We start from the raw sequence: 24,881 nt of genomic DNA, 5'->3' as shown, positions 1-24,881 counted from the left end.
TGTTTTGCTAACCTAAAAGAATAATATGAAAATTAATATGTGTATAGAGTTATTAATATATAAATGGGAGATATAATTAGAAACTATGCTGGTGGTGTGACGGCGATGGCGGTGACGATAGTTGGTGATGATGGCAATAGCGGCAATGGTGACAACGGTATGTGGTGGTGGCGACGTGGAGATGTGATGATGATGGTGGGTGATGGTAGTGGTGAATGATGGTGGTGGGTGGTGGTGGTGGTGGTGGTATTGATAGTGGTGTGTGTTGGTGGTGGTGATGGTAGGCGGTGGTGGTGGTCACCACAATGGTAATGGTAACGTGATTTACCAAAGAGACCGAATTTTAATAAATCACATTATATTACCTCTGTAATAGGAGAGTACATATATGGAAATAAGTTCACCGCCATGAAGCATCCCTATCTACTAAATCAGTGACATTTGTGTATTATTGGAACAGAACGTTATGGTGGCAGTAAACTCGTTTCATGTAAGGTTTTCTCATGTAATACATCAATTTTAGCTTCTCACACACCCTTTTATATTTTGAGTCATTGAATTGAAAAATTCAAACGAAAACAACTAGCAAAATTAAACAGGAGTACATATAAAACTAAAATGGGTATGTGTGTTTAGCGTGTACAATATATAATAACAACTAGGAAAAAATATGCATGTATGCAACACCTTTCTATTTTGATCGACAGCATTGACGATTAGATGCGTGTACAATAGTAACAATACCATCTTCTATTGGTTGTTGCATGTGATATGTGTGTTGTTGAGAAATCCAATTCTCTCAGGAAACATGTGTGTTTTATGGAGTGCGATGACAGCTATCTTCCACACACACACACACACACAGGGGAAATTAGAAAGCATAGTATTTTCATTAATTTTGTTAAAATTAAAAAAGAGAATTTACATATCCATTGCCAGTGGCGAAACTATGTGAGGGCAAGGAGTGGTGGCCACCACTCTCCTCGCCGAAAAATAAGATTGGAGCAGTGGTTCAGCCCCTTCCCTCGCCGGAAAACTCAGCCCCATTGCCCCTCCCATGGCTGATTTCTGGTGTTCTGTTGCTGCTGCGCAGAACTGAATCTGATTACCAATTTTATTTTATTTTTTTAAATCTAGGCCAAAACAATGTTGTTTTGGTCCTGTAACAAAAAAAATCAAACGAAACAACGCCATTTCGTATATGTTTGAAGAAAAAATATATGTATAAATATCCCCCTTTCCCCATTCTCTATCTTCTTCAGTAAGAGGCTTTGCCAATCAGAGACAGAGAGCAAAGTGCTCTTCTCCCCCCCCCCCCCCCCCCCGAAATTCCCAGCAGCAAGTTCCATTTGGCTTTTTGCTTCCACGCCAGCCACTCCTCCAAGCTCCAACCACTCTTTAGCCGCCAGCTGCCTTCAAAGCCATTCTTTAGGTAATTTTTTTAATTCCTAGATCTATGATCCCTAACCCTAATTTATTATTTATTGTTTAATTGGTATAGAATCTTATGGTAATGCACTAATATGGTTATTGGTTATTGGTTCTTGATAAGAATTCTATGATTATTGATGAATGAAATTATGAAATTATTGTTTTGGGTAAAAATTAAAATTTGAAATCTTGATTATTGATTAATTAATTGAATTATTAATTAATGTATACAATTATTCATATGATTAGTTGAATTAAATTGTTATTTATTGAATAATTTGTATGCTTATTGGTATTGGTTAATTGAATTGTTGGTTGGATTAGTTATTAGGCATATTAGCATAGTCTACTATAGGATTAAGAGTCTAAGATTTTTTTTTTCTTGAACCTTGCACTCTCTTAAGTTCTCCCCTCCTCCCGTCAATTCCTAGCTTCACCACTGTCCATTGCCCACGAGGTTTACTTTATCAATGGTCCAACATCATGTGGGCGATGTCACCTAAACATCTCATTAAACAATTAATTGAATAGCCATTACTACGGTTTAATGGTATTTCTCTTTACTTATAAGTGAGAGGTCTTATATTCAATTTTCGGCAAAAGCGAATTTGAACCACATTATTGTTATAATTCATGCATTTAATGATTAAATGGTGGAAACATGTTTCTAAGCACTTTAAAACAAAACTTAAACCATGAAATTCAAAGCCTAGTAGTTGTGGTGAACCAAAACTCAACTCAAAACACAAAGAGAGTTGAGAAACTTTTATACCTTTATTGAATCCTCTTTGCATAAGGAAAGACTAATCACCCAAGAGAGAGGCCGGGCCTTCATTCCTTGCTTCTAATTTGCTCCACGATTTCTTGGAGAAGGAGGGTGAATGGATTCTCCAAAAGTCTCCAAAGTTTGAGACCTCTAATTTTCGACACCAAGGATGGTGAAGGAAGAAGATGAGTGACTATGGATAAAGAAAATGATAGCTGTTGATGCACAAAATCAGCGAGGACTTTGGTACAACAGAAAGTGTCAGGTTTGTGACCTTCGCTTGGTTGCTTTGATCACTAGTGAAGATAAGTACGTAAATGAATAAGGACAGGCAAGCAAACACAAGATGTACGTGGTTCACCCAGATCGGCTACGTCCACGGAGTAGAGGAGTTCTCATTAATTGTGAAGGGTTTACACAAATACATAGGTTCAAGCTCTCATTTTGTGAGTTCTAGTGAATAGTTTAGTACAAAATGACATTAGAGATTATTGTGGGAGAATGATCCCTATTTATAGAGGAGAGTTTCTAGTTTTGTTCTAACATTGACACGTGTCGTGTTGTTATTGACTTCTGATGTTGACACGTGTCGAGCTGTGATTGGCTTCTGATGTCGACACGTGTCGCATTATGATTGGCCTTCTAGTTGAAGGGAAGCTCTTCTGGGTCCTTGATGGTATAACGTTGACCGGTGCTCAGTAGTTTCGGGATTGGTCAAGTATGGTACAAACAGTGCTCCCTTAAGTTCCCGAGTGAGGGAAGCTCCTCGGTTGGGGACTTGCAAGATCCAAGCCATTGAGTAATCACGAAACTTCTAAGTACTGAAGTGTGGTATCATTTTCACGTGCCTTATCTGTCTCATATGTAGATGTGACATCTTCTCTGGAAGTACTTTTCCTCCATCCATGGGTGGTATCTTTAACCGATGAAGATGCACAAGGTAATGTATCAATTTCACTTGAAGCTTACTTGTAGTTTCGGGCTTGGTCAAGTGCGATACAAACCCTATAGTAGGAGTCCCCTAAGTCGCCGAGCTAGGAGATCTGCCGAAAGAGGTGACAGACAAGGTAAGCAGTCAAACTTCCAAGCAAGCAACCTAGGATCGGAGGTTCGACTTTGGCTTTCGGTTGATTGTTCTCCTTCTCCTTGTCTCTCATTCAGCTACCAGGATAAGGAGAAGCAAATGGAGAAGAGATGATATGAGATACTTTTGCTTTTGAAGAAGTAACTTTCCACAGGCTTATTCTTGAACTGTGCTGGAGGGTTTTCTGGTTCCCTTCAGAGTATAAGGCCGACTCAAGAATTTGAGGGTCAAAACAAGTCCATCAAATCTAGAGTACGTTCGACCTTGATGATATGGGATACTTTTGTTGTTGACGGAATAATGAATGTGGTATGGAAATGTGTCGTGTTGTAGTGATCTGTTTCAGCTCACCGTTGAACCTTCTGCTTCAATCTTTTGCATGGCAGAAGTGGTGTGCAACCTTTGCATTTAAATGGTCCTTCAGAACATTCCTTCATAGTGACTCATCCATGCTTGGCAGCTTCAGTGTAAAGAGTCAATATCTGATCAACTGTCATGAGGTATGTGCCGGTGGAATTCATGACCTTGACAGCAGTTGAGGATGAGTTCTCGAGAGCAATGCTAAGTAAGCAACCAGGCAAAGGTCTCAGGCAGTCAGTTCCAGATTGGAGGTTTGATTTCAGGTTCCGACTGACTGCTTTCTTTCTCTTTGTCCTGCAGGTGTGGACAAGGACGAAGACAAGGACAGGGAGAAAGCATGATATGGGATACTCTTGCTTTCGATCCTAATGATATGAGATACTCTTGTTCTTGGTGTGGCTTATTTGCTGAGGTATTATCGGGGGGAAATAAAGCTGAGTATTTCGAAAGGTTATGTTGAGGGTGCATTCTCGAATGCGAGAAAGGGTTGAGCATTTTTGCAGGTTTGCCTGTCCGTTGAGGAGGGAGGTCGATGTATATAGGGATTTCCCAATAACAAGTAGTAATGCTATTCCTTTACCCTTCTTGGTCACAGCAATGTAGTGGGAGCTGCCAGCTTCACGTGTTTTAACTTTGTCAGAGCACTTTGAAAAAGTGGTATGTGGTATCTGGAAAGCTGATGTTGCGTGTGAAGATTACAGACAAGCTTTATCTAAGGAAATCTGGCTCTCGAAGTTCTGAGAGTTGTGCCTCTTCGGTTTTCGAACAAGTAATCACGTCGGGGATCTGGCTCTCGAGATTCGGAAAGCGGTGCCGCTTCGGTTTTTGAGGAAGTAATTATGTTGGGAGTCTTTTCTCGAATGTGAGTAAAGGTTGGACGTTCTTGCCAGCCTGTCTTGCCACAGAACACGGAGGTCGACACACATAGAGACTTTCCAGTTGTCAAGCAGTGGTTCTGTTCCTTTACCCTTGTGGGTAATAATAGGGTAGCTGGAACTTCGAAATTCTCGTGCCTAAACTTTGTCAGAGATCTTTGGCAAAGTTATATGTGGTACCCGAGGAGTTGATGGTGCGTGTGGAGAGTGGTGATTGAACAGTAAGATTCACGTACTTTCTACTTCACCAGAAATCTTCGACAGATTGCCCGTAATTTCCGCAAAGCTGAGTGTGCATGTGACAGGTGCTGACGAGGCTGAAAAAGCAGGTGCTTCTTCGATTTCTGAGATCGGCCATCGTGGTCTCTGAGCAGCTCAGCTTTCGAGAAAGCAAACGCCTTTTCGATTCCTGAAGCTTCGTCAAGTGCAGATTTTTATAGAGGTTGGCATTAAGTTCTACATCACACTTGAATCTCCACCAGTAGAAGCTCCCTTCTTGCACTTCTAAGATCTTGATTTGTCTGACCTCTTCCCTCTTCAACACCTTTGAAAATGTCTGGCCCCTCCGACCGTCGTTTTGACTTGAACCTTGGAGAAGAGACAGCCATGCCTTCTCCAGACAACATATGGCGCCCATCCTTCATATCCCATACTGGTCCTCTTACCGTTGGGGATTCTGTGATGAAGAATGATATGACCGCTGCGGTGGTGGCCAGGAACCTTCTCACTCCCAAAGATAATAGACTACTTTCCAAACGGTCTGATGAGTTGGCTGTTAAGGATTCTCTGGCTCTTAGTGTTCTGTGTCTAATATGGCCCAACGCCTATTTGCTAGAACCCGCCAAGTTGAATCATTGGCTGCTGAAGTGATGAGTCTCAAACAGGATATTAGAGGGCTCAAGCATGAGAATAAACAGTTGCACCGGCTTGCACATGACTATGCTACAAACATGAAGAGGAAGCTTGACCAGATGAAGGAAGCTGATGGTCAGGTTTTATGTGATCATCAGCGGTTTGTGGGTTTGTTCCAAAGGCATTTATTGCCTTCGTCTTCTGGGGCTGTACCGCATAATGAAGCTCCAAATGATCAACCTCCAATGCCTCCTCCTTCTGGGGTTCTTTCCAGTACTGAGGCTCCGGATAACCACCCTCCAGTGCTTTCTCTTTCTGGGGCTCTACCGACTGCTGAGACTTCCCCTAAGCAACCTTTGTGAAGGCTTCCTCTTGTTTGTTTATTTTGATTCATGTATATGTACATATTTGTAACTTATCGGGAATATCAATAAACAAGATTTGCTTCATTTCAACGTATTGTGTTAAATACACCAAGGCCTTCTTCACTAAGTTCTTTGAATTTTTCCTTTTGTTGAAGCTTGTATGTTGAAACTTTGTGAGTGAAGCATGTAGGTTGAGGTAGTGCTCCCTTAATTTCCCGAGTGAGGAAAACTTCTCGTTTGGAGACTTGAAAAATCCAAGTCACTAAGTGGTCTTGAGACTTCCGAGTATCAAGGTGCAGTAGCATATGGTAGGAGTCCCCCAAGTCTCTGGTCGGGGGAGTTGACGAATGAGGCATTTCCTTTCTAAGTGGTAGCCCAAAACTCCTTCTTCATATATATTTGTTATGAAAGTTGTTAGGCCCAAAGAAGAGGAGGCCTAGGCAATTTTTTTTTATTTTTTTTTTTGATTGATTTTTTTTTTTTTTTTTTTTGATTTTTTTTTTATTTTTTTTTTTGAATTTTCAAATTTCCGGATTTTTGAATTTTCGAATTTCTGAAAAAATAAAAATTAAAAATAATATATATATATATATATATATATATATATATATATATATATTTAAAAGCTTTGTTGGTGAAGCTTTGGTGTTGAAGCTTTGTAGGTGAAGCTTTGAGGTTGAAGCTTTGTTGGGCATCATGAATTGATTTTGCTTCACACTATCTTGATGAAGAGTGTGTGAAGCTTTTATATGTTTTGGTGTTGAAATTTTGTATTGTAGGTGAAGCTTTGGGATTGAAGCTTGATAGGTGAAGCTTTGGTGTTGAAGCTTTATAGGTGAAGCTTTGGTGTTGAAGGGTTGAAGCTTTATAGGTGAAGCTTTGGTGTTGAAGCTTTATAGGTGAAGCTTTGGGGTTGAAGCTTTATAGGTGAAGCTTTTGTTGGCACCATAAATTAATTTTGCTTCACACTATCTTGATGAAGATAGTGCAAAGCTTTTGAGATTGATATTTGTCCTCCATTGATGAAGCTTTTGTTGGCACCATAAATTGATTTTGCTTCACACTATCTTGATGAAGATAGTGCAAAGCTTTTGAGATTGATATTTGTCCTCCATTGATGAAGCTTTTGTTGGCACCATAAATTGATTTTGCTTCACACTATCTTGATGAAGATAGTGCGAAGCTTTTGAGGATTGTAGTTGTGTTCCATTGATGAAGCTTTGTTGAATTTCCCAATTTCCAATTTCCTTTTTTTTTTTGTTTTTTTTTTTGTTTTTTTTTGTTTTTTTTTGTTTTTTTTTTTGTTTTTTTGTTTTTTTTGTTTTTTTTTTTGTTTTTTTTTTTGTTTTTTGGGAAAACTAGAAATTTGAAAATGTGGGAGAGACAACGTATACAAATTTTGCTTCCATACTGTTAAGCGAGAGATTGTGATGCAAGCCACATCTTGTAGTAGTCGAAGGTTTGGATGAACCATATAAATTGAATTTGCTTCGAACAGTCTTGATCAAGAGCGTTTGAAGCTTTCTATGAGTTGTAGTGTTTGCATTGTTACAGAGGAGAAATGTCTGAAGCAGATGCAAGAGGGCTGAAGAGCTTGATCTTTGTATACCATGCACTGAAGCCATTGTTGGCTTGCAATAAGACTTTGTTGGTGACTATAGCTCTTGTTAGGCATAAATGCTCCCCTAGTTGAGTTGTAAAGCTTGATAGTTTTTTATTATTTGTGAATGCTAGGAGTTCACATGGACAAGTTGTACCACTCGTCTTCTGGTTAATGGAATGAATGGTAGGTTGCTTTCATCACTTGGTTGGTGGTACGAATGTGAATTCCTTAATCACCTTTCATCACATTTCATCACCTGGTTGGTGACATGAAGGAGAGTACGCGTTGTACATTTCATCACCTGGTTGGTGGCATGAAGGAAAGTACGCGTTGTACATTTCATCACCTGGTTGGTGGCATGAAGATGAGTTCCTTCTTCACCTGATTGGTGATAAGGGTGGCAAGTTTCCAAATAATATTAGAGTACGGGTTGTACATTTCATCACCTAGTTGGTGGTACGAAGGTGAGTTCCTTCATCACCTAGTTGGTGAGAATAAGGGCAAGGTGTCGAGGCACATTGTGGCAAATGTCGAATGACACAAAGTGTGTTGAACCCTTTCGAAGCACAGTTGGCTTATGTATGGATGTGTTGGAATGTATGATGTTTATGCATGAATGTGTTGGAATGTATGATGTTTATGTATGAATGTATTGGAATGTATGATGTTTATGTATGAATGTGTTGGAATGTATGATGTTTATGTATGAATGTGTTGGAATGTATGATGTTTATGTATGAATGTGTTGGAATGTATGATGTAGATCCTTTGTATAGTCTTGTTGACACATACTTAGATTTTGTTTTGTATTGGAAACATTTGCGTTGAAGCTTCAACACTTGAGTGTTTCATTGCTCAGAATGGAAAAGAGTTTATGGCCGAGTTGGCTAAATCACCTCTTTATTGAATTCATACCAAATGGTCTTTGTTACATAGGATGCCGAACGGCTGTAGCTTAACACTTGTACAATGTGAGTCTATTTGTAATAGTACTTCAAGTGGTCAGCATTCCATGGATGGCCAAGGGTCTTGCCGTCGGAGTTTCTGAGTTTGTAGGAGCCAGGGCGGCTGATGCCGACGACCTCGAATGGTCCGTCCCAGTTAGGACTGAGTGTTCCTTCACTAGGGACCCTATCACAGAGTAATCTTTTCTTCAGTACCCAGTCTCCCACTTTGAAAGAGCGAGGTTTGACCCTTGAGTCGTAGTAGTTGGAAATGCGCTGCTTGTAGGCGACATTCCTCAGGTGAGCCTGATTTCTGTGTTCCTCGACTAGATCCAGGTTGAGGGTGAGTTGTTTGTCGTTCTCACTCTGCATGTAATTCTGGATTCGGTATGTTGCTTGCTCAAGCTCAACCGGGACAACTGCTTCTGTACCAAAAGCAAGTGAGAATGGAGTTTCTCCTGTGGAAGTCCGATATGAAGTGCGGTATGACCAAAGAACTTGGGGTACGAATTCTGGCCAACAACCTTTAGCTTTGTCCAAGCTAGTTTTCAGAGTGCGCTTGATTATTTCGTTAACGGCTTCGACTTGTCCATTAGACTGGGGATGGGCTGGAGAGGCAAAACATAAGTTAATGTTGAACTTAGAGCAGAACATCTTGAACTTCTTGTTGTCGAACTGCCGCCCATTGTCCGTGACTATCGCATTGGGAATGCCGAATCTACAGAGGATGTTCTTCCATACGAAGTCTTCTATTTTTCCCTCAGTAATGGTTGCCAAGGGTTCTACTTCAGCCCACTTTGTGAAGTAGTCAACTGCAACGATTGCATAGCGGACCTTGCCCTTCCCTGCAGGCATTGGGCCGATCAAATCAAGTCCCCATTGGGCGAAGGGCCAAGGGCTGATCATAGGAGTGAGCAGCTCGGGAGGGGAGTGAGGGATAGTTGCGTAGCGTTGACACTTATCACATGAGCGAGATATTCTGATGGCATCTTGGTGGAGTGTTGGCCAATAGTATCCTTGGCGAAAAGTCTTGTGTGCTAGGGATCGAGACCCAGCATGATCTCCGCAGACTCTTTCATGTATTTCCCGAAGGACAATTTCTGCCTCCGCAGGTGTAAGGCATCTTAGGTAGGGCAGGGTAAAACCGCGCTTGTAGAGTTGGTCATTAATGATCAGGTAGTGAGCAGACTTGTATCGAATCTGCTTAGCTTGGACTTTGTCATTTGGGAGGGTGCCATGGGCAAGGAATTTATAAATTGGGGTGATCCAATTATCTCCTTGTTGTAAATTGCACACTTCCGCGACCATGGTGCTTGGTGCTGCCAACAATTCGACATGAATTTTTCTCCCAATCTTGTCTTCCACTGCCGAGGCGAGGCGGGCCAAAGCGTCTGCATGACTGTTTGCCGGTCGAGGAACTTGGGTGATCTGGTAGTGGAAGTGCTTGAGCAAAAGTCGTGTTTGCACAAGATATGCTGCCATGGAGCTATCCTTAGCATCAAAGTTGTTCGTGACTTGGTTGACCACTAATTGTTGGGAGTCACTGAAGATATCAATTTGTTTAACTCCAAGGTGCTTGGCCAAACGTAAGTCTGCTAGAAGGGCTTTGTATTCGGCCTCGTTGTTCGATGCCTTGAATTTGAAACGAATAGCGTATTCTATCGCCACTTTGTCAGGGGTAGTGATGACTAATCCTGCTCTGCAGCCCTGTTGGTTGGATGAGCCATCAACATACAGACTCCATGCTGGGGTTGTTAATTCTATCTTCTGAGCTTCCGATGGTAATGAAGCTATTGCTTCATGTGTAGAAGCAATGTCAACAGGATATGTGAAGTCGGCGATGAAATCTGCTACTGCTTGACCCTTTTCGGCTGGTTTTGGTTGGTAGGAGATGTCAAACTCACCCAATGCTATCGCCCATTTGATCATTCACCCAGACGTGTCAGGACTCTGGAGTATCTGTCGAAGAGGGTGATTGGTAAGCACGATGATGGCGTGTGCTTGGAAATAAGGGCGAAGTTTTCGAGCAGACATGACCAATGCTAGAGCTAATTTCTCAATGTTGGAGTATCGTGTCTCCGCATCTTGTAGGGCCTTGCTAGCATAGTAGACGGGCCGTTCGACACCACTGTCATTTCGAATAAGAACAGAACTGACTGCTGAAGCCGAAACCGATAGATAGATAATGAGAGTGTCACCAACTTCTGGTTTGGAGAGCAGATGGGCTTTACTCATGTACTCTTTGAGGTTCCTGAATGCCTTGGCACATTCCTCCGTCCATGTAATGTACTTCTTATTTCCCTTGATTGCTTTGAAGAAAGGAGCACATCTGTCTGTGGCCTTAGAGATGAATCTGGTTAAGGCTGCCACCTTGCCAGTAAGGCTTTGGATGTCTTTTGAAGTTACTGGCTCTTTCATGTCGAGGATTGCTTTGATCTTTTCGGGGTTAGCTTCAATGCCTCGTTGGCTAATCATGAAGCCTAAGAATTTGCCAGAGCCCACGCCGAAGGCACATTTGTTGGGGTTCAACCTCATTCGATACCTCTTTAGAATGGTGAAAGTTTCAGATAGGTTGGTGATGTGTTGGTCAGCATGTTTGCTCTTGACTAACATATCATCAACGTAAACTTCCATGCTCTTCCCAATCTGTTCGGTGAACATTGAATTGATCAGTCTCTGATAAGTTGCTCCTGCATTCTTTAGACCGAAGGGCATGACTTTGTAGCAATATAGTCCCCTGTTAGTAGTGAAGGTTGTGTGTTCTTGGTCTGAGGGGTTCATGAGGATTTGGTTGTATCCTGAATAAGTGTCCATGAAGCTCAAGAGCTCACACCCTGCCGTAGAGTCTATAAGTCTATCAATGAGAGGAAGGGGGAAACTATCATTCGGGCATCCTTTGTTTAGGTCGGTGTAGTCGACACACATTCTCCACAAGACCTTTTGAAGCAGGAGACTTTCCTTGGTCGGATTTTTCTTAACAAGGACAACATTTGCTACCCATGTTGGGTAATTGACTTCACGGACGAAGCCTATGTCCTTGAGTTTTTCAACTTCTGCTTTCATCACCTCGTATCGTTCAACATCATAAGATCTTCGCTTCTGTTTTACTGGTTTGGTCTTGGGATCAATACTCAAGTGGTGACAGATGATATCGGGAGAGATGCCCGGCATATCTTTATATGACCAAGCAAAGACCTCGGCGTTCTCTTGCAAAAAGGAGATCAGCGACAACCGAAGGGGTGGTGACAAAGTGGTGCCAATCTTCACCATGCGATCTGGATGGTCTTTAGAGATAGAGACATTCTCTAACTCTTTAGCGGGTTGTGCTTGCTGGGTGAATGAGTCATCTCGAGGGTCGTCGGGTTGACTGTTGCCATCATGAAGATCCGAGTTGGCTTCATCTGGACTGGTCTTTACTACCTGGTTATGTATAGAGAGAGTCTCCTTGGGGACAGGCAGGTGTTGTTGCTTAACTGAAGTGTTGTAACATGATCGAGCACTAAGTTGATCTCCCCGGATGTATCCATTGCCGAAAGGGGTTGGAAACTTCATCAACAACATATGTGTGGATACCATGGCCTTGAGATCATTGATGCCTGTGCGCCCAAAGATGACATTGTATGCCGTCGGGCAATTGACCACTAGGAAGTTAGTGGTAATAGTAGCTGTGTAGGGGCATGTACCAATGGTGAAGGGTAAGTGTATACTCCCTAAAGGTTGCACGATATCGCCAGAGAAGCTTATCAGAGGAGAAATCGAGCTATCGAGCAAGTGTTCAGCTACATTAAGTGCCTTGAAAGCTTCAGCAAACATGATATTGACTGAAGCACCTGTGTCTATCAGGATTCGTTTCACATTAAAATTTGCTATGTGAGCCTCCACGATCAGCGGGTCGTTGTGAGGGTAGATGATACCTCTTTCTTCCTCAGGGTAGAAACATATTGGATCCCAGTTAGGCTTTTGATACTTGCCTCCCCTGATGTCTTCCACGTGAAACACTTGATGACCAGGTCTCAAAGTTCGTTCACTGTTTTTCATGGCCCTATTGGAAGATTCAGACATAGGTGTGCCGCCGCTTATAGAATATATCACATTCACCTGGCGTTAGTTACAGTTATCCCTTGGAGGGTGAAGGAGGAACTGATCAATTTTTCCTTCACGTGCCAAAGCTTCAATATGATCACGGAGGATGACGCACTCCTCGCCATCATGGCCATTATACTCGTGGTAGCAGCAAAACATGCCCGTGTTTTTCGTGAACTTGTAATCTGGCTGTCTTGGCTTTGGCTTTGGTATCATATGAGCTATACTGGGGTATATGGCCGCGCATGTAGCGTTCAAAGGTGTGTATGTCTCATACCTCGGGGTAGGGCCTGTCTTGACATGTGATTGGCCCACTGCATTGACTGCCTGGGGACGGGCGTTATTGTGACGATATCCTGAGTTATCGTGATAGTGCCCCTTATTCTTTTTATTAAAATGAGATTGGTGAGGATGGAAATCTTTCCTTTTGCCCTGGGATTGATATGTCTGCTGACTTGGCGAAGCATTAAATGAGGCAAGGGGGTGTGCTGCTACCGTTTGGAAGGTTGAGGTCTTCTCATTCGGTTGGATCTGGCCTCCACTCCCTACTTGCTGATAAGGGGTGACTGTAGGGGGTTTCCCTTGATATGTCCTTGCCTCGGCGGAGGCATGGTTGTAAGCCTGTGCCATCACCTCAGAGTAAGTCTTCCAAGTGTTGGCATTGATCATGTACTTGAAGAAACAGTCACGTAAGCCTGCCGTGAAGGCCTTGAGGGCGGTCTTGTCATCTGCCTCAGCGCAACGAGAATACTCATGGCTGAAGCGACCAGCATACTTTCGTAATGACTCGTCCGGCTTCTGGCGAATAGTGTACAAGTCATCTGCGGAATGCAAGCGATCGGTCTGGAAGATGTGTTGAGAGACAAACAACTTCTTCAACTCTTCAAATGAGTCTACCGTCTCAAGTGGAAGACGGCAATACCAGTTTAAAGCTCCGCCAGAGAGGGTAGTGGGGAAGAGAAGGCACCGTTCTTCATCGGTGTTTCTCCGATATACCATGGTGGACTCAAAGAGGTTAAGGTGTTCAATCAGGTCTTCCCTTCTAGTATAGAGTTGTAAGTCAAGCTTCTGCTTTGTCTTCGCTTGAAGGGGGTGTTGAGGATCCTTTTTGTGAAGGGGCCAGGCCTGGGTTGGTTCCAGTCAGGTATCTCGGCTTGACGTTCAGCCTTCAACTTGTTTACTTCCTCCAGGAGCTGTAGGACGAGGGGGTCCTGAGTGGAGTCGTGCATCACTGAAGTTTTCTTCCGTAAGTCCCCATCGCCTCTTGGAAGTAGGAAAGTTTGATCAAGATAGCATGATTTTTCCTTGGACTCGTCATACTGATTCCTAGAGTGAGTATGTCGGAACACTTCCGAGTCCCCTGTACCTTCATGTTCTTCTGGGACTTGTTGCCCATTCCTTAGATTAACTGCTGGCCTGGGTCGTGGGAGAGGACCGAGTCTTTCAGAAACTCTTGGGTCATTGATCTTCGAGCTTATGTGGATGGGATTCTCCCGACGTTGCTTTAGGAAGTCTCGACAATCGCGATAGACGGCTTTTGATCCTTCCACTCCTTCTGTGAGGAGGTGCTTTCCTCTACTCCTTCTGCTTCGGGTTGAAGCAGCTGGGTTGAGAGAGGTCTCATGTGGATTATCACATTGATGTGTAGCTCGATCCCTATCAGGGATGTCCGTGTTGGATATCGGTGACCTTCCGTGTTGGGGGCATTCAGATGATTGTTGACCTCAGCATGGGTGACGAGCTTGTGTGCTTGAGCATGCCTAGCCTCGTGAAGCATCTCGAAAAGTTTTTCATACTGCTCCTGGAGGACCTCGTTCCTTATCACTATCTTGTTGTTCTGAGCTTCTAACTCATCGACTTTAGCTTGAAGAGTAACTCTATTTACTTCCTGCTTTCGTTACTTCATACTAGGTCCAATGAGGGTGTCATTCTGTGTGTTATGGCTTCTTTCGCTCCCCATGTTGGAGAGAGATGTTTGGCTAAAAGAAAGTGTACGAGTGGTGGAAACCAGCTTGACAAAGCTGAAGAGAGTGGGAATAAGTGTCGATTTCCCACAGACGGCGCCAAATGTTGATGCACAAAATCAGCGAGGACTTTGGTACAACAGAAAGTGTCAGGTTTGTGACTTTCGCTTGGTTGCTTCGATCACTAGTGAAGATAAGTACGTAAATGAATAAGGACAGGGAAGCAAACACAAGATGTACATGGTTCACCCAGATCGGCTACGTCCACGGAGTAGAGGAGTTTTCATTAATTGTGAAGGGTTTACACAAATACATAGGTTCAAGCTCTCATTTTGTGAGTTCTAGTGAATAGTTTAGTACAAAATGACATTAGAGATTATTGTGGGAGAATGATCCCTATTTATAGAGGAGAGTTTCTAGTTTTGTTCTAACATTGACACGTGTCGTGTTGTGATTGGCTTCTGATGTTGACACGTGTCGAGCTGTGATTGGCTTCTGATGTCGACACGTGTCGCATTATGATTGGCCTCCTGGTTGAAAGGAAGCTCTTCTGGGTCCTTGATGGTATAACGTTGACCGGTGCTCAGTAGTTTCGGGATTGGTCAAGTATGGTACAAACAATAGCAATCTTCACCCATAGTGTCCAGCCTCCTAGAGAGAAAGAGAGAGCTTGTGTTCTCTCATCTTTCCTCAAAGAAACCATAAATGAAGAAAATGCTATAAAGATACTTTTATACATATCTTCAATGGAGTAGCAAACTTGTAATAAGTCCAAAACCACTTTCTCTCTATGCAAAGCTGGCCTCCAAATTGTTAGTGAGTTAATTGCCCATTTTGTTTTAGTTGTCACACAACTTAAACCTTATGTGCCTTGTGGATCAAAACCCTTTTGAGTCCCGAAACCCACCTTAAAGCCTAAGACGAACCTTTCGTTCTTGATTAATTAACTTTAATTAATCATTTCTATATACAATTAAACTATTTAATAGTCCTTACACATCTTTGTTATTTCCTTCAGTCATTACCTTGCATGGTGTGTGATCTATTAGGTTCCTTTTAGCAAGGCAATGGGCAATTAGAACTCTTACTAATCGATTATGAATTGAAACTTACTTTCAATTCTCCTTTAAGTGATTATATACCATTATGGCTTTGACAAACCATGAGTGACACCTAGCAGTATGTCATGGCTCTCAAGCTAGTCAGAAGAGGTTGGAGAACCTATTCAGTTTCAGATTACAAATGCAAAATGGTCTTTCTCTAATACAATACTCCTGACCCTATTATTTAGTTTGATAGTTTATTTATGTCTACTATCCAATGTGATTCTCTTACTTATATGATTACCTTGAATGTAATTTGGAACGACTTCCTAAATCTCATTCATATTCTAGTTAGAGATTCTTAATCATATCATATAGTATTTTCCTTCAACATTTTGAAGGTTAGAGATCCTTTGTTGCACATTCACCTACCTCCATGGTTAAGTAGCTTAACCCCAACTATGTCGTGGACACCCTCTAACGAAGTGCCTTTGACATAGTCAAAGATTAAGGACCTAACCACAAGACAACTATGATGCCTCAGGTCAAATGACTACTTTGCATTATCCTAACCATGAGTTCTCATGTGATATGAGTACGACAAATCCTTGTTATTCGCATTCAGTGGACTCATTCTCTATTGAGCACCTACATACTTGTCTTGGTATCAGTCACACCAATGACTCGAGACTAGTCACTCTCCGTGAGAGAAGACATAACACGTACTGATCTTAACGACTGTCAATGTCCAATTGGCAATCCTATGATCAGGAACGTTTAGGATATGTGTACAAAAGAGAACGGTTTCATAAATCTAACTTCTTTATATCACGTTCTCCCAATCACATATTCCTTGGACTTATTGTTCAAGCATATAACATTTATATGAGACGGCTTTAAACAATAATTTTTTCCCTTATATTAAACTAGATTAGTTTAACATGTGAAATGTCTATAAAGTATAATCATCTGATTGGCTTTTAAGGCACATTTCCAACAAGCATCGCAGTAACTTGGACTAGAATGACGACTTATGTTCTGTAAGCCATAAAGAAAGGAGTTTCTCCAGTTGCTTTTTGAGTGGTTGTCCAGTATACCCATAAAACTCCAGGCAGTTCTTCTGGCCACTTGTTCTTCTATTCTAGCATTTTCTTCAAGTATTGTAAGATGGTTTTGTTTGAAGCTTTCACCTACCCATTGCCTTGAGGGTAGAACGAAAGATGAAGGTGAGATGGCAAATGCTGAGTTTCTTGTACCAGTTCATGACTTCAGAGCTAGTAAATTGTAGCCCATTATCTGTAAGTATGATATGGGGAATTCCAAAATGACAAATAATGTTCTTCCAAACAAAATGTTTCACATCTGCCTTAGTGATCCTAGATAAAGGTTCTACCTCAATCCACTAAGAGAAGTAATTTGTGGCAACTATCAAGTATTCCTTATTTCCTTAAGCTTTCTTCAGTGGTCCGACTAGATGGATTCCTAATTGCATGAAAGTCCATGCCCCTATTAGAGTACTAATTTCTTCATCATGTTGATCGTTCATGGGAGCATACCTTTGACATTTATCATAAGGCTGAGTGCAATCTACGATATCTTGTCACATGGTGGGCCAATAGTATCCTACTGTCAATGCCTTATGTGTGATTGATCTTCCACCAGCATGGTTCCTGCATATGGATGTCACTTAGGATATGTAGGTCCATCTTCGAGGTGACATATAGAGTGTAGGGTCAAAAGTATAAACGTCGATAGAGCTACCGAATAATTGTATATCGTGAGGTCTTTTGGACCAGTTTCCTGGCCAAGTGGCAATCTTCAGAAAACTTTTTGTCTTGGATATAGTCAATGATCTCGTCCATACAGTTCTCCCTTATGTCGATAATGGCGACTACTTTTGGTTCAGGTTCGTCAATGCTCAAGGAAGCAAGGTACTCGAGCAGCGCCTTGGCGAGGTAGAGTTCATCGTCAGATGATGAACTACGTAGTCACCCTTAACTTGGTTAACTATCAGCATTGAGTTGCAATTGACTGACCTTTCCTTAACTTGCAATTCTGCCGCAATCCTTAGCCTGGCGAGCAATGCCTCATATCATGGTTCGTTGTTGCTAGCCTTAAATCTAAGCTTCAGAGCTTGTTTGAGAATAGATCTATCTAGCGTCATCAAGACCATCTTAGCCTTACTCCATTTATATGTTTGCTATCTAATTCGTGAATCTCTTTGAAGCTTGTCTACAGTAGTATAGATCTGCAATAGACTTTCCCAAATTTTCTTCTTGGGGGAACATCTTTGTTAATGAAAATGATGTCGTGTCTTGAGGCAGTGGAATAGTGTGGTCGGGTTGAATTAGTCATAGCAGCAGTGGAGTGATTTGGTCATGAGGAATATGAGTTCACTCTTATTGAAAGCAACAATTACTGGAACTGAATTTATGCACTGCTGTAGAGAGTGGAGATGCTCAAATCCAAGTACCTATAAAAAAGCAAACAACCGTAAGCAAGCCAAAAACCGGGCAGAGGGGTGTGCCGATCAAAGGCTCTCTGACGGTCAAGTTAGTAAGTAATATTAAGAATCAAGCAGTAGGCGAAATAATAAGTATGTAAGAATTATGTTACCAGAGATGAACTCTAAAATGGTGTATTTATACCAATTGAGGAGATTGTCTTTTAGGATAATAGGATCCTTATTAAACTGGGAGAATCCTATATGATATCTAGGAAGTAGACATTGCACATTCTTAAGAGTGTGATTACTTGCGGTGCACACCAATCCTTAGATTGTAAGGACTCCAAGACCATAGAAAACTCGCTAATTCTTTGCAGGATTAAGCTTTTGTATCTTGCGAAACAAGCATGCATGGTCAATCTCAGCGAAGTCGTCGGACTTCACCTGCTGATTCCGGAACAGGATGCTGAAGACATCGCTGCTCTGTTTAGTCAACTCCGCATTAGAGGCTATTGAGTCGATGATCTGCCTTTTGAAGTATGTGTATTCAGATTTGGCTTACTTCGGCCTTGAAAAATCATGGTCGCACATTAAGTTATGGAAGAAAAGTCATTGTGTGCAATTTATTTCCACGAAAAAAAATTATGGAAAAAAAAAATCCCAACAAACGGGCTACCAGGCGGGCTTAAAATGCCCAACCCGATGGCCAAAATGCTTTAATTTGACTTGAAGAGATCCACTTGTGTTTGGCTCAGCCCTCCATTGAAGTTGAATTTTGTTAAAAAAAATGGGCTAAAAATTGCCCTATGATAATATTGTCATCTCCATTAGAGATGGCCTAAAAGCTTATTGATTATGTACCTGAACTAGGCACTTGTCGGATATCGGATACGTACCCTTTTGCTTTTTAAAAGATGTCAGATAGGACTTAAAGCCCTATGATCCTTAAAGTTTAAACTTACATATATGAATAAAATGTCATAATATAGACATTGAATCACATCACGTGTGCACAATATTTTCACGATATATGTCGAACACGCACACCCCCAATCCACTTCCCAAGAAAATTATGAACTTCAGCAATGAAATATGGAAAATTAAGGGATGTAATATCCACAAATCCCATTTTACTTTTCACACACCTTTTTAATTTTCGGTCGTCGGATCGGATGAATTGAAGAAGATCAACGGATATAAATTATCAAGCTGGTGTGTGAGAAGTAAAATAAAGTGTGTGGATAGCACATTCCAAAATTAATCCACGTGAAACATTTAGTCCAAAAAAAAAAAAACATGTGAAACATGTTGTCCAAAAAAAACCACATGTGAAACATGAGATAGACCACTAGACGATTTTTGTGAGAGGACCATCTAGGCTCAACCGGATCCAACCTAGACCGACTGATATATATATATATAGGATTTAGGAACACACGTTTTTAATAAATATTTTGATATGCAAATGTAGGGTTTATTTTGTAATGTATTGTAACTCGGTGACATAATTCATTCATATGTTTCTTTATCTCTAAAACATATGCAATGTACATGAAGCGATAGAGACATTTTATTGATAAACAAGTATATGTCACATGGGTACACTTTTTTTGGCGACCAATTAATACATTGATCTAAAGATAATTTGCACAAATAAACATAAATGATGATCCCTTAAATAGCTACTACAAACACAACCAAATAAACATAAATGGTGATCCCTTAAATAGCTACCACAAACACAATAAACCTATATTCGCACACACGAAATTGGGACATACATTTACAAACACAATAAACCTATATTCGCACACACGAAATTGGGACATACATTTATCGTTTTGGATGTAGGTTTCAAAGTCCCTGGAAATTTTAATCGCGAAGAGCGAAGAAACAATTTTCTCGAAGATTTTGTACGTGCTTTTTTTATTAATTAACCATTCCATATTAATTGGACAAAATATGAATAATTTATATGCTGTTAATTAGTCACAAGAAAAATATTTGGAACTTTAACGAAAAGTTTCTGATACTGTCAACTTTAATGAAAAACCATATTTTTACACTAAAATGTCAATTCCGGTACTATTCATTTTATCTTTTATTTTGTCCTTATTGTTAAAACTCAAAGTTTTCAAGTCTTTTTCACATTAGTTTTCCCTAAAATATTTGAGTGTATTAGAAAATACGTCATGAGTTACGGCATGTGCATGCCGTTTGCGACTTTCGGTCATCCCATTTTGTACACAAGCATTCGAGGAGACTTGGAATATTGGATCCGATAAGTTTGTAGAAAGTGTTAAAGAAGATATTTCTCATTCATATTTTAATTGACAGTACACAGGGATATATATAGTCACAAAGACTCTTTACATAAGTGACCTTATCTTCTACAACTAATTACACAAATACCACAACTAACTATTTACTGTTGTAACTAAATTGTGACTGGTTTAGGTCTCTCAATACACCCCCTCAAGCTGAGCTTGGGATCAATGGAAGAACCAAGAGGAAGCTTGGATTTTAGAGCAGTAAATCGACCTTTGGACAGAGACTTTGTGTGTATGTCAATGAGCTGATCCTGACTACAAACAAAGTGAACCTTGATGAGATTAGCTAAGACCAACTCGCGAATATAATGATAGTCAATCTCCACGTGTTTAGTTCGGGCATGAAAGACCGGATTAGAAGCAAGAGAGATGGCTGAAATGTTATCACACCAGAGAGTGGGAGCCTGAGAGAGAGGAAAACCAAGGTCACGAAAAATTTTACAGATCCAAGTCAGTTCAGCTGCAGTGTGGGCTAGAGATCTGTATTCCGCCTCTGTGGATGACCGTGCCACAGTAGCCTGTTTCTTGGCACTCTAACTGATAAGATTGGATCCGAGAAAGATATTGTAGCCACTAGTAGAACGGCGATCAAATAGACAGCCAGTCCAGTCTGCATCGGAGAAGGCTGTGAGATTAGTGGCACCCTGTCTGAACCATAGACCTTCAGATACAGTACCCTTCAGATACAGTACCCAAGAAACAAGCTAACTAAGTTGCATAAATATGCACCTATCAAATTGTTAACCAAGTTGTTTTGCATGAAATTCGTTGTTTTCCATGAAATTCGTAGGAGTTTATCACTCATTACTTCTGGTGTTGTTCCTTGCTGTTTTGGAGTGTTTTAGTGTGTTTTGACATAAAAATCCGAAAATCTCATAAAAATTTGAAAAATTGTTTTGAAAAACTCAAAAAGAGTTGTTTTTGTGTGTTTATTTGTGTCTTAGGGTACCTTCCAACACAATGATGAGGATTTGGTTTTTAAGTACATGACTATTAAAGAAAGATATAAACATGGATGAAAATTTGATTTACTCTTTGGTGTATGCTTGGTTGTGGTTATAATTTATAAATTCACCTGTAATCATAAAGGGAAATTCAGTTTTTGTAACATGCTTGAAGGAAAGAACTCAAATGAACGCTACAACCTTGTGAGACTTGAGCCTAAAACGTTTAGTTAGAGAGTTAATAATCTGTGCACCATTGTGTTCTAAAGTCGTTGCATGATCTCATTATTCTTTGCTTGGTTGCTACTTAGAAGGTGTTTCATCATTTAGTTCCAAATGCTAGAACTCATGCCTATTTCATTCAAAGCATGCTATTGATTTGCATAACACATATTCAAGATGAAGTTGTGTAGTGACCACCAAAGCCAAATTGCCGTACCCCTATTTCAATATGTGTTTAAGTTTAACCCCGTTGAACCTTGTTAAGCCTATGTTCTTTGTTAACCCACACTATCCTTACCTAGCCTAGTTTTAGGACCATCCATACCCTTATTCTTGAAGCATAGTAAAGCATGACTTAAAATGAACTCCTTTTTTATCAATGTATTGCAAAAAGCAAGTGTGGGGGAAGTGATTTTTTTGTGTGTGTGTGTGCCAAAGTCCTTAATAAGGCACGGGTAGGAAAAAAAAAGAGTATGAAAAAGAGCTCTAAAGTGTTGTTTGTTAATTGTGAACTAGTAAGTGGTGACTGTGATTAAGTATGTGCTCAAGTGTAAAGATGACCAAAATTTGTGGGAATGATGATTTTTAACATGTCATGTTTCAGTGAAAATCCCTGAGGCAAATGTTGGAAGGTCTAGGTTGTGTTTTTGTTTATTTTCGTGTGTTTTTATGTTAGTTACTGACCTTGTTTGTTTTCTTGTTTTAGATACTAGTTTATGACTCGGAGTTCTCATCCGATTCGTGAGCATATCTTGGACTTTGAAGATGATTTTGAGAGGACTTTGAGAAGGAATAGGAATCAGCAAGATCGTAACCCACCTATTCCTAAACCTGAGTTTGAAGAACATCCACTTGAAGAAAAAGAGGAAGATCCCAACATGGCAGCGGACAATCGAACAATCAATGAGCTTTCCGCTTCGGGATTGGACAATGCCGCTCCCCTATGCATCCAATACCCCCTAGCTGCCTTAGGGAAGACGAACGAGTTCGAATTGAAATCAAGTTTGTTGCATCACATTCCTAAGTTCCACGGGATGTTCATGGAAGATCCTAATAAACACTTGAAGGAGTTCGAGGTTGCTTGTTCGAGCATGACCCCTGTGAATGTTGATGGGAGCATTCTGAAAATGAAGGCTTTTCCCTTTTCTTTCTTAGAAAAGGCTAAAGATTGGTTGTATGAGCTAGCCCCCAGAACTGTCACATCATGGGAGAGTATGAAACGGGCATTTTTAGAGAAGTTTTTCCCAACTTCTCGAGTCATTCTACTACGCAAAAGGATTAGTGGCATTTAACAAAACCAAGGTGAATCCTTTCCCACTTACTATGAGCGTTTTAAAACCCTTGTTGCTTCATGTCCACAGCACCAGATGAAGGAGGAGCTTCTTCTTCAATATTTCTACGAAGGGCTTCTACCAATTGAACGACAAATGCTAGATGCCTCAGCAGGAGGAGCTTTGGTGGACAAAACACCCATGGCTGCCAAGACCTTAATTGCTAACCGAGCATTGAATGCTCAACAATATGAAGGCGTTGGTCAAAGGGACACCCCACGATAGCAAGTGAATGAGGTAAGTTCCACATCCGACATTCAATCGTAGTTAGCTAATCTTACTTCCATTGTGTCTCAGATGGCTAAAGGAATAAGGATGAAAAAACCAAATGTATGTGGTGTGTGTTATATCCAAAGACATGCCACTGAAAAGTGCCCTCAATTGATTGAAAATGGTGGATGAGAAAGCGCCAATGCAATTGAATTTCAAGGCCACAACCAGCCAAGGAACGATCCATATTCTAATACGTATAAGCCAGGTTGGAAAAACCATCCAAATTTCAAGTGGAGGGAGCCCCAACAACAAGGAAGCTTTAGGTAGCAACCTCTGGGCTTCTATACCAAGCAATACGCACCAACACAAGCCCCACAACAACCTGCCCAAAACATCTCAGGTACATCTTTAGATAATGACACACTTCTTAAGTTACTCACCAATTTGTCTCAGGGGCAAGAAAATCAAGCCAAAGCAATGAAAAACCAAGACAAAAGGGTGGACCAAATGGAGAAGCAAATTGGGCAGATTGCGGAGTTTGTAGGACAATTCAGAGAGCAAGGTAAGTTGCCTAGTTCAACCGTTGTCAACCCGAAAGGAGGATTCGAATCTGCAAAAGCCATAAGTTTGCGAAATGGAAAACAAGTTGGATCTGATCCCCAACCGTCCAATTCACGTTCCAACGAGGTTGAAGAGTTGATAATTGAAGATGAGGGGCAAAGCACCCCCACGGCAAGGGTGGAAACATCTTTGCCGCAGGCCCCAAAAGCTCCTAAGCATTCCAATTCGGCCAACAAAGGTAAGGAAGTTCCAATTTTGATTAATTCTAACGTTGTTCCTCCAAATGTACCCTTTCCTCATAGGTTTATGCAATCAAAGAAGGAGGACGCGGAAAAGGATATTTTGGAAACGTTTAGAAAAGTTCAAGTCAATATATCACTTTTGGATACAATTAAGCAAGTTCAAAGGTATGCCAAGTTTTTGAAAGAACTTTGCACAACTAGGAAGAGAATTTCGAGCAAGGAGGTTATCAAGGTAAGTGAAAATGTCTCTGTTGTTTTACAGCGTAAACTGCCCACTAAATGCAAGGATCCGGGTAGTTTTACCATTCCTTGTGTAATTGGGAATACTCATTTTGAATCTGCCATGTTAGACTTAGGTGCATCTATAAATGTCATGCATTATTCAATCTATGCATCTATGCACTTAGGCGAATTGAAAAATGATGGTGTGATTATACAATTGGCCGATAGATCTAATGCCTATCCAAAGGGAGTTTTGGAAGATGTTTTAGTCCAGGTCAATCACTTAATCTTTCCGGTGGATTTCTACGTGCTTGAAATGGACGAGTCGGACCACTACCCTACATTACCCATCCTCCTTGGATGGCCATTCATGAAAACTGCCGTACTAAGATTGATGTGTTTAATGGAACTTTGACAATGGAATTTGATGGGGAAGTTATCAATTTCAATCTTTCTGATTCTATCAAGTATCCTAGTGAGGATCACCCATGTTTTTCTATTGATGTATTTGCTTCTTTGGCGCAGAACCATTTTGAACAATTGAATGACGATACACTTGAATTGGTCATTGTACGAGGAATGGACATTCAAAATAATGAAGCAGTAACCATGCATCCCCACGGCATGAATGATTTTTCCCTTACCATGCCCCCTAATGAAGACGTGATTGGGATGGTGGCTGCCCTCGAATCATTGCCACTACAATTTGGTAAGTTTTTGGACCCAATTTCCATTTCAGTTTTGGCTAATAAGTTATTTCCCTCAGTTATGCAGCCACCTACACTTGAACTTAAGCCATTGCCAAGCCATTTGAAGTACATTTTCTTGGGCGATGATGAGACATTGCCCGTCATCATCTCAAGCACACTCACGACACAAGAGGAGGACAAGTTGGTAAGGGTGCTAAGGGAATACAAAACAGCAATTAGGTGGACATTGGCCGACATAAAAGGAATCAGTCCCACCACTTGCATGCATCGCATACTTTTGGAGGAGGGGT

At 41.0% G+C, this 24,881-nt stretch overlaps 1 protein-coding gene across 2 annotated transcripts; it reads left to right on the top strand.

The window, feature by feature from the left end:
* The first annotated feature begins 761 nt into the window (after nt 1–761).
* LOC126597785 (uncharacterized) lies at nt 762–24,879 on the top strand. 2 transcript variants are annotated; one of them, XR_007614325.1, is made up of 2 exons: nt 762–1,432; nt 17,277–20,099. XR_007614325.1 is itself a non-coding variant. In XM_050264621.1 (2 exons), the coding sequence occupies exon 2, from the start codon at nt 23,334–23,336 to the stop codon at nt 24,294–24,296; it is 963 nt and encodes a 320-aa protein (XP_050120578.1). In that variant the 5' UTR covers nt 776–1,432; nt 22,019–23,333; the 3' UTR covers nt 24,297–24,879. The 2 variants fall into 2 exon arrangements, 1 of the variants encoding a protein (XP_050120578.1); XM_050264621.1 differs by lacking the exon at nt 17,277–20,099 and adding an exon at nt 22,019–24,879 and having other exon boundaries at nt 776–1,432.
* Nucleotides 24,880–24,881: the final 2 nt, after the last annotated feature.

This window comes from Malus sylvestris, chromosome 13 (assembly GCF_916048215.2).
Source record: "Malus sylvestris chromosome 13, drMalSylv7.2, whole genome shotgun sequence".
Taxonomy (NCBI): domain Eukaryota; kingdom Viridiplantae; phylum Streptophyta; class Magnoliopsida; order Rosales; family Rosaceae; genus Malus; species Malus sylvestris.
Note: the sequence above shows the minus strand (reverse complement) of the source record. Positions and strands in the feature narration are given on the sequence as shown.

Bases quoted from the DNA above. Each gene is read 5' to 3' on its own strand.
- LOC126597785 (XM_050264621.1), top strand. From the start codon at position 23,334: ATGAAAAACCAAGACAAAAGGGTGGACCAAATGGAGAAGCAAATTGGG.